At 52.9% G+C, this 10,204-nt stretch overlaps 1 protein-coding gene across 1 annotated transcript; it reads left to right on the top strand.

Moving 5' to 3' along the window:
- Window positions 1–276: 276 nt before the first annotated feature.
- On the top strand, window positions 277–1,075 carry LOC136021918 (C-C motif chemokine 3-like). The gene is made up of 3 exons (XM_065694620.1): window positions 277–422; window positions 647–755; window positions 880–1,075. The coding sequence occupies exons 1-3, from the start codon at window positions 350–352 to the stop codon at window positions 965–967; spliced, it is 270 nt and encodes an 89-aa protein (XP_065550692.1). The 5' UTR covers window positions 277–349; the 3' UTR covers window positions 968–1,075.
- The last annotated feature ends 9,129 nt before the right edge of the window (window positions 1,076–10,204 follow it).

Below are 10,204 nucleotides of genomic sequence, written 5' to 3'. Positions count from 1 at the left end.
GGCTCTGGCCATGGAGCTTTGTGCCCCAGCCTGGCTCATGGCTGCTGGGGGATCCTTGCGGCAGTGGCAGCGTTGGTGCTGGGGGGTTTGGGGCACCCAAAGAGAATCTGAAAGTTGCAGCCCCATGGCCAGCGCTTCCCTCTCTGCGGCTTCCTTCTGCAGCTCAGCAAATCCGCGTGCTCTGACAGGATTTCCCTGCTAGCATGGACTCTTTTTCTCTCCTTGAAAACCTGCGCCGGCCCTGCGGCCGGGGATAAAAGCAGGGCATGGCCACAAGGCCGAGCATTGTGCAGAGCCCTGCAGAGCCCAGCTCCAGCCCTGCACGCAGATCCCTCAGCTCCACAGCACCATGAAGGTCTCCGCAGCCGCTCTGGTCGCTCTCCTCCTCGTGGCCGCCTGCTCCCCATCTGAGGCCCATCTCGGTGAGTCCGGCAGCACTGCATCCTCCCTGGGGCTCACTGTGCCATTGCTCCATAGGAGCGGCCGGGGCAGACTGAGAGCTCCATCCCCATCAGCAGGGGGAGGGCTGGGACCAGGAGGCCAATGCTGGCACCGAGGGAACAGGACACAAGAGGGGAGACAGCAAATCCCCTGGGAACCCCTGTGCCTGGGGTCTCACCAGAGCTCTCCGTCTCTGCCCTCACAGATGCTGTCCCCACCACGTGCTGCTTCACCTACCACCAGCGCCCCATCCCGCGGCGCCTCATCACCTCTGCCTATATCACCAGCAGCAGCTGCAGCCAGCCGGGAGTGATGTGAGTACCACTGGGGGCTAAGGGGGCGATGGCTGGGGCAGAGGGATGGGGACACGGCTGGGGCCCTATTGCAGGCAGCCCGCTGCCCCGGCCGAGCACTCTAACGTGGGACTTGTCCTGGCAGCATGGTCACCAAGAAGGAGCTGTGCACAGACCCCCGGGCGGGCTGGGTGCAGGCACAGGTGCAGCACTTCCAGAGCCTGAAGAACTGATCCTTCCCCACTGCCACCCCTGATGCCCCTGGTGCTTCCCCAGACCCGGGTACGCAGGAGAGCACTTGGATGGCAGCCTTCTTCAATGGGAAAGCTTATTCTATTTAACTTATTTAAACAAACTATTTTCTGCTAAAAAAGGGGGGGGGAAAACCCCAAAATAAATTATATAAAAACCCGATTAACTTGGACAGTATTACCTCAAAGGTTTAAAAACAGTCCCAGGAGTTTTCAAAGTCAGTTAGCACTGGCACTAGGATCATGGAAACCACCCACTCAGACGGGGACTCTGTTACAATATGTGGATGACCTGTTAATTGCCACAGAAACAAAGGAAGAATGTGTCCAGTGAATGGTGGGATTATTGAATTTTCTGGGACTGAATGGTTATTGGGTATCCAGACAAAAGGCACAAGTAACCCAAACCCCAGTGTCCTACCCAGGGTATGAAATAACAGGAGAACACAGAGTACCTGGAACTGCTAGAAAAGAAGCCATTTGTCAAACTCCACGACCGTCGACCATCAAGGAGCTCTGGACGTTCCGGGGAAGGACTGGGTGATGCAGACTTTGGATGCATGGTTATGGTGTTCTGGTAAGACCACTATATGAGCTGTTAAAAGAAACCCCTCTCTCTTTGCAATGGACTGATGCAGCAGAGGGCTTTAGAAATTTAAAAGGCAGAGCTAATGAGAACTGTTGGTTGGTATTCTAGGATCACCTACTGCCAGCGCAGGAGCGTTGCATCCCAACTAGAAGGAAGTGCAGCAAGAGGGCCAGGAGACCTCCTTGGATGGACAAGGAGCTGCTGAGGAAAATTCAAAGGGAAAAAGAGGCTTATAAAAGGTGGAAGCAAGGTCAGGCGGCCTGGGAAGAATGCAGGGATGTTGTCCGGGAAGCTAGGGACCAGGTTAGGAAAGCTAAGGCCCAGTTAGAATTAAACTTGGCTAGGGATGTTAAGGATAACAGGAAGGGATTCTATAGGTATGTAGCGAATAAAAGACAGACCAGGGACAACGCAGGCCTTCTCCGGAAGCTGTCGGGAGAGCAGGCTACCGTGGGTTTGGAGAAGGCTGAGGTTCAGAATGACTTCTTTGCCTTGGTCCTCACTGGCAAAGGCTCTGCCCACACCACTCAAGTCTTGGAAGGCAGACGCAGGGACTGTGAGAATGATGATCCTAGGCCCACTGTAGGAGAGGATCTGGTTCGAGACCATCTTAAGAACCTGAATGTACACAAGTCCATGGGACCTGATGAAATCCATCCGCGGGTCCTGAAGGAGCTGGCGAATGAAGTTGCTAAGCCACTGGCCATCATATTTGAAAAATGGTGGCAGTCAGGTGAAGTTCCCGACGACTGGAAAAAGGGAAATATAACCCCCCCTTTCAAGAAGGGGAAAATGGATGACCCGGCGAAATACAGAGCAGTCAGTCTCACCTCTGTGCCTGGCAAAATCTTGGAGCACATTCTCCTGGGAGGCATCCAAAGGAGCGTGACCAGCAGTGCGAAGGAGGTGATCCTGCCCCTCTGCTCTGCTCTTGTGAGACCTCACCTGGAGCATTGTGTGCAGTTCTGCTGTCCTCAACATAAGAAGGACATGGAACTGCTGGAACAAGTCCAGAGGAGGCCACAAGGATGATCAGGGGACTGGAGCACCTCCCGTATGAAGACAGGCTGAGGAAGTTGGGGCCGTTCAGCCTGGAGAAGAGACGGCTGCGTGGAGACCTCACAGCAGCCTTCCAGTATCTGAAGGGGGGCTATAGGGATGCTGGAGAGGGACTCTTCAGTAGGGACTGTAGGGACAGGACAAGGGGTAACGGGTTAAAACTGAAACAGGGGAAGTTTAGATTGGATATAAGGAGGAAATTCCTTACTGTGAGAGTGGTAAGGCATGGGAATGGGTTGCCCAGGGACGTTGCGAATGCTCCGTCGCTGGCAGTGTTCAAGGCCAGGTTGGACAAAGCCTTGGGTGACATGGTTTAGCATGAGGTGTCCCTGCCCATGACAGGGGGGTTGGAACTGGATGATCTTAAGGTCCTTTGCAACCTTAACTATTATATGATTCTATGATTCTATTCTAAGACTAGCCATCCCCAAAGGTTGCAGTGGTGGGGGGACTGTTCTGCCTCTTCCCGTGCACTTCCCTTCTCACCGCTCTATCCCAAATAGCCCCAAAATTCCCCATTTCAGCTGTCAGCAAGAAAAGCAGGAAGGAAGCCAAGGCTCCAGACAGCTTAATGTCAGACCTTTGGGGAGATGTGGGGAAAGGATGCTGCAGGGAACCATCAGAGGGGATGCCAGGCTGCTTCCCAAATAGGAGCTGGCGCTGGGCACCCGCTTGAGAACCTGGTGGCACCCGATGGGTGGCACCGGAGCTGAACCCAGGCTGGGGAGGGGGAGGCACCGTGGGGGATGCTGTGGGGCTGAGGCTGCTCTGTTCCAGAGAGAGCAGTGACCCCAGGATGCGTGGAGAGCAATGGGGTCCCCGTGGGTCTTGTCTCTCGCGTCGGGGCTCCAGCAGGGACTTCAGAGACACACAAAGGGGTTGACAATGCAAACACTCTACTCAGGCATCGAAGCAACAGACTGTTCATTAACAAGCAAATTGATACGGTTTAAATTCTTTTCAGTTTAAAGCAGGGATTTTATATAATTTATTTTGGGTTTTTTTCCCCCCTTTTTTAGCAGAAAATAGTTTGTTTAAATAAGTTAAATAGAATAAGCTTTCCCATTGAAGAAGGCTGCCATCCAAGTGCTCTCCTGCGTACCCGGGTCTGGGGAAGCACCAGGGGCAACAGGGGTGGCAGTGGGGAAGGATCAGTTCTTCAGGCTCTGGAAGTGCTGCACCTGTGCCTGCACCCAGCCCGCCCGGGGGTCTGTGCACAGCTCCTTCTTGGTGACCATGCTGCCAGGACAAGTCCCACGTTAGAGTGCTCGGCCGGGGCAGCGGGCTGCCTGCAATAGGGCCCCAGCCGTGTCCCCATCCCTCTGCCCCAGCCATCGCCCCCTTAGCCCCCAGTGGTACTCACATCACTCCCGGCTGGCTGCAGCCAAAGAGTCGTTTAAATCCAAGACGGCAAAGCATTTCTGATTAGTGTTCAATTTAGTCAATAAGGTGTACGGATTAGCTATTACTGGATGAATATCCTCTACAAATTTGTTGATTGCTCTGAGATCTTGAACCAGTCTGCAACTTTATTTCTTTACTGGCGAGATAGGAGTGTTATATTCCAATTCACACTCAATTAATAATGTAGATTTCAAAATTTATCAACGACTTTTACTTCCCTTTCCCTGCAATTTTAGGGGGATATTGTTTTATTCTAATTGGGCAGGCCCCCCCTTTTTATTTCTACTTGAACAGGCAAAGCATTTTTCGCCTTCCCTGGAACTTCAGACGCCCATACTCCCAGATACACCTGCTTGAGGATTTCTTCTATTTCAGGAAGCTCCTCCTGTTTGCTTCTCTGTTGAATTAAAGAGAAACTCAAAACTAAAACTAATTGATCATTTTTAACTCTTCATTCCGTTTTGCCTTCTTTCAGTGTTGCTTCTCACCCTAATACAGAGTTGGGAGAATTTAGCATGCATAAAAATTCATGCATTCCTCTTTGTTTTCCGAATTTGTACTTTACGGGTCTCAGAAAGAATACCTCTTTTTGCCTTTTTTTGGGGTCTTTTTTTTTTTTTTTCTTCCCCTTAGTGGCCAGTAGCTCCCACACCTGTAGCAAACTCTTTTCCCTCTGATTTAACACCGAATAAGTTGCTCCTGCATCCACTAAAATTCCACTTTATTTCCTCTAGTCCCTAGGTTTAATTTAACCAGTGGATCTGCTGGGGTAGATTCCCCAGGTCCCCGTCAGTCTAGTTCCAATTCAGCCACAGGAGCCACCCCATGGCACTCCCCCCAGGGCAGTCCCACTTCCAACGTCCAAACTCCCCACAGCACACACGGATCCGGTCCCATAGGAGAAGAACCCACTCCCCCACCTCCGCCCGACATCCCTCCACCTCTGCCTCCCCAGCACTCATCCCACGCTCAAACACAGGAGCTGCCCGAGCTCCCTTGCTTTCCTTCTTGCTTTGCTTAACATCTTTCCCCAGTATCCCAATCTGAACATCTCTCCAGCTTAGCTTTCAGTTTTTCCCTCTCCTTTTCCAAAGCCAAAATTAAGGGATCTGACGGAGGTATATTCATCTCGCATTCCGTCTGTCACTTGGGGTGGTTTCTTAGAGTGAAAAACATATCTGCGTACAGCCTTTATTCAAAATGTCCCAGGAAAGCCAGATTGTGGACCACACGAATGTACCCTTCTCAATCTAACCACCATGACTATTGGAAAATGGAAAAATAAGAAAATTAAGGAATTTGGAATTAAAATATGGGCTACAGGAAAGGGTCCAGGAGCTAAAGTCCAAATTCAAATTACGGAAAGTGTTAAGGAATCAATACAACATCATTTATTATTCAACTCATTTTGTCATGAAATGGAAACAGGAGTCCAATACGAAATTCCCACTGTTGCTAACAATCTCTTTGTAAAATATAGCTAAAGCATTGAATGTAAGCAACTGCTATGTTTGTGGGGGAGCTAACCAGGGAGAGAGATGGCCCTGGGAAGCGATGGAGAGTAACATAAGCGATCCTGTGATCTGGAGAAATCAAGAAGGAAATAACAGAAGGCAGCAATGGATCTTACAAACAAATGTAATTGGAAAAGGTGTTGGCAAAATTCAGAAAGTGACGGCAAACCAGTAGGAAATTTGCTTTGTGAAGGAGGTGATCTATGGAAGAGAACAAAGAAAGGCTGGGAAAAATGGGGAGATCCTATAGAAATGAATCACCAATTCCCTAACTGGACTAATGGAACTAATATACCAAACGGTTGGCCCACTCCAGACGGACATTATTGGATCTGTGGTAAAGCAGCCTTTGCATTTTTACCTAAAAATTGGACAGGATCACGTGTATTAGGAACAATGAGACCGAGTTTCTTTTTTACCAGCTATGAGCCAAGGAGAACGTTTGGGAGTCCAGTTGTACACAGAAACAGATGAACTAAGAAGGAAACGATCTAAAAGGGAACTACAAATTGGTAACTGGAAGGACAATGAGTGGCCACCCAAACAAATAATCTCTTAGTATGATCCGGCAACTTGGGCGGAAGATGGGTCCTGGGGATACCGGACCCCTATATATATGCTGAATAGGATCATAAGATTACAAGCTGTAGTAGAAATAGTAGGAAATAAAACGAAAGATGCATTAGGATTAATTGAGAAACAAAATACCAAAATGAGAACTACAATATATCAGAATAGCCTAGCCTTAGATTACTGGTTAGCTCAAGAAGGAGGGGTTTGTGGAAAACTTAATCTTAGTAATTGTTGTTTCGAAATTGACGATGAAGGAAAGACCATAAATGAACTTCTAAGAGATGAAAAAGATAGCTCATGTTCCAGCACAAACATGGAATGAAATCAATTTTGGAGGACTAGAATCTTGGAGACAATTTTTAACAGGGATTCGATTACCAAAGTTGGTATAGTGGTGTTGGGAATATGTGGGGTATTGTTAATTATTCCATGTATAATCCCGTGTTGCACCAAACTGATACCTATGGCTATACAAAACATCAATTAACCGCCATACCTTTAGAACCGGAATTAGCAAATAAGGGAGGAACTCGCTCATTAGTGATACTAAAGACCAAAACAACTCCCATACTATCCGCGGCTCGAAAAGCAGTTATTAGATTAGAAGCCAAAACACGAATCAGTGAGTTACAAGAAAACAAGGGGGGAATTGTGAGGTATACAGGAATGATTCGTGTCAGCAACTTAGGAGTTCTTGTCGCCATTGCACTTTATGTGGAATCGGAACCCCTTGTGACCATTGTACCTTGTGCGGGATGTATAGGAATGATCATGATTATGGTAAATGTTCCTGTCAATACACTGATGAGAGAGAAGAAGAAAAAAAGGAATAACCCCTTTTACTCTACCGCTTTGTTTTCTAAGGGTGCTTTGTTGAACTGCTTGAATGCTTTAAGGGGGCTATGTAACTAAGAGATACGTACATCCCGTTACAGGATAAGTAACCAGAGAGCGAATGGAATTTACGGGGCTAAGATAGTGGTTAATTGCATGGGAAAGACATCTCCCCGGTGTGCGTCTCTGGTGCGGCGGAGACTCCCCGGCGCACCCAGCGCTGATTGCTTATTGCCTCTCGATAGTAATCAGTTGTAATAAAATAATAGAATCAGATCACGGCTAAGACGAAATCTTTATAACAGTCTCTACCACCTGCAATTGGTGGTAGAACTCCTGCAGGCACTGCGAGAAGCCCCTGGCCCTGCCAGCTTCACACACGGTGAAGACGGTCTGCAGGAATTTCGTCTCGGCATCCTGCTGGGCAGCCTCCTTGACGCCAGTGGATGAAGAATTGCACTGCGCGTCACTTTTGTTTCCTGCCCCCCTCCCCTTCCTCCGTGCTCCTCTCGGATCTCCGAGAGCCATTCCTCATGGATGCCGCTGTCCACCCCACTGTGGTGGGGACAGTGTGCCCAGGTGGGGGCCAGACCCACTGCTCCTCAGTCCCTCAGCCCAGTGGAGCGGCGGTCCTCTCACACAGGCCTCCTTGCTGCCTCAGCACCCCAGGGCTCCCATTCTGCCTGCCGCCAGTGCCCACATTGCACCCTAGGTTTTCCTTGGTTCCCTTCCACGTGGAGGGATGGAGTTTTAGGGGGCTAAGAAAGGGCAGGTTGGCATGTCGGTGAGGCCTATCTGGTGCTCACCACGTGTAGGTGATGCTTCTGTAGAGAAGAGAAGACGGCCTGTGAGCTATGGGCAGGGCTGAGGTTCCCATGCTGGAGCCAAAGGCTTGGCGTAGTGCCCTCTGTGCCAGCCCGTCGGGGTCCGGGAAGTGTGCAGAGGGCCCAGGAAGGTGTTGGACCCACGGCAGCAAGGGGGAGAAAGCCAGCCTGCCCCCAGCTGTGCTCTGCCCAAGAAAGATGGCCCCAGCCCAGCCCATTGCCACCACTGTGGGGAGAGGGGCAGGGGATGTGGCTGCCTGCAAAGCCAGCTCAGCTCCCCTCCACCTTTGAGCCGCATGTTCCGTGGACAGAAGTGACTTGTGACCTCCTCTTTCGGCTCTAACACGAGCTTTGGAGGAATGAAAAGCATCTCCTCTATTAAACCAAGGGGAAAGTGTACAAGGGGTGGTCTGGGGCGTCCCCAGCTCTCGGGGAGCGAGCGCTACTTCCTCTTGCTTTTCTTCTTGCTCTCGATCAGCCGCAGCCCTTGCTTCTTGATGTCTTCTCTGCTGAGGACAAGGCTGCTCTGGTTGTCCCCAAAATCAGAATCGTCTGCAGGAGAGAGCGCAGAGGAGCGGGCTGGGGAGGGACTGCGGGGCTGCCTCTGCTGTGCCTGTGTCCCCAGGAGGAGCCGGCACAGTTTGGAGGGCGGCTGGCATCTGCTGCCCAGTGATTTTGAAGACGACGAGGGTCTCCCCGCTTGCCCCACAGCATCCCTCCTTGCTCCTGCGGTGGTTCTGCGCTCCCCAGCCCACCGCCTGCCTTCGCTCTCCCACATCCACACATAAAACCAGCCCCATGCTCAAAGCCCTGGAGACAGCCGAGGTCAGCCCCAGCGCCCGGAGCAGCTCCTGGGTTGGGCTCTGCTGGGACACTGGGAGGTGGGCAAGGACGCCCAGAAATGCCTGGGGCAGTTGCTGTGGGATGTGTCCCCTTTCCTACCTTGGACCCTCATGCACACGTCCTCCAAGGAAACCTTCTGGTTCTGCGGCTCGTTCAGGAGGGTTTTCTCCAGCAGCTGCCTGACCTTCACAAAAGTCTGTGAAAGAGACGCTGTGTTCACAGCTGAAGGGGAGGCGGGTGTTCCAGCCAAAGGGGTGCCCAAGCTCCATGTGCCCCTGGTAGGGAACAGCCCACAGAGCCCAGGGCCACCGGGGCCTGAGCTGCTCCGTGGCTCCTCCCTCGAGCACCTCCATCCTCCAGCTGGGAGGATGGCTTGGGCTGGGCCACCCGGGAAAGCCTGTGTGGGTCCCCAGAGAGCGCAGCAGGGATGGAGCCCCCGGGCACCTCATCGTCCTCGCTGTGGCTGCAGGGGGGCAGGTGAGCCACCCGCTGCACCAGGTACTGCAGCTTCTGCTCACACTGCTGGAGCTTCTCGTGCGCTCCCACGGCCTTGATAGAATGCTCCTGGAGTCAGAGAGAGAACAGCCTCGGTGGGGAAAGCGAGCCCCTCGGGGTGATGGCTGCTGCACCGAGCGTCACCACACGGAGCCGTTGCAGCAGCGAGCAGAGCCTGGGCTGTGCTCAGCCCGGCCCTGTGCGGGTACCTGGCCAGGCACGGTGATGCCCCGCAGACGGCCCCAGAGGCTGTCGAGTCCGTTTGCAAAGTCCAGCAGCGTCTCCTGGCTCCTCAGCAGCTGCGCTCGCCTCTCTGCCAGCCGAGCCTCCTCCCACTGCAGCCTCGTCCTCAGCTCCTCCTCCAGCCCCCTGGAGCCAAGCACGGTCACATCCATCCAAGTGCACAGGGCTGCAGACGCCCCAGAGCTCTTGCAAAAGCTGCTGCCCACGTTCTCCCCTGCCCCAAGCGCAGAGCAGAGGTGCTGCCTGCAGCTCAACCCCGTGCTGCTGCTGGGCCCACTTCCCGTGCCAGGCAAGGAGCAAGGCTCCTCGTTGGGTGGTCTGCCAGCGCCAGAGCTGGGGCAGCACTCTGCTCAGAAACCCTCCCAGTGAGGGAGGGGTGGGCAGCCGCAGGGTGACAAAGGAAGGGGTGCCCTGTTGGGACACCTGCCATGCACATGCCCCCCTGCCCCCAGGGCTGGTGGCCCCTTTGGCATGGCTGTCCGGAGCCCAGCAGCACCTGCTTGTGTCTGCGGGCTGGCGAAACTTCAGCTCATCCCGCTGCATCTCCAGCTCCTTCAGTGCCTTCTTCAGCTCCTGCTGCTTCTCCTGGCGCCCTCTGAGGTACTGTTCGAGTGCCGCCAGGGACTTCTGCTGTGCCAGGAGCCTGCCGGGGACGTCCTGGCCGGGGGAGAGCACATGGACTCAGCCCAGGCCACTCCTGCAGGGTACAGGATCTGGGCCGCGGTCCTGGGGAGGTTTCTGCCCCAGGAACCACAGGAACCGCTGCAAGTTCGTGTCGTGGAGCACAGCAGTTCCGTCCCTGCCTGCACAAGAGGGGCCCTGGGGGGCTCTGGGGACAGAG

The sequence above is a fragment of the Lathamus discolor genome, chromosome 14 (genome assembly GCF_037157495.1).
Source record: "Lathamus discolor isolate bLatDis1 chromosome 14, bLatDis1.hap1, whole genome shotgun sequence".
Lineage (NCBI taxonomy): Eukaryota > Metazoa > Chordata > Aves > Psittaciformes > Psittacidae > Lathamus > Lathamus discolor.
This window is presented reverse-complemented; position numbering and strand designations above follow the sequence as displayed.

Coding starts and splice junctions, on each gene's coding strand:
- LOC136021918 (XM_065694620.1), top strand. CDS start 350: ATGAAGGTCTCCGCAGCCGCTCTGGTCGCTCTCCTCCTCGTGGCCGCC. Junction 423..646: donor CCCATCTGAGGCCCATCTCG/GTGAGTCCGGCA, acceptor CTGCCCTCACAG/ATGCTGTCCCCACCACGTGC. Junction 756..879: donor TGCAGCCAGCCGGGAGTGAT/GTGAGTACCACT, acceptor TTGTCCTGGCAG/CATGGTCACCAAGAAGGAGC.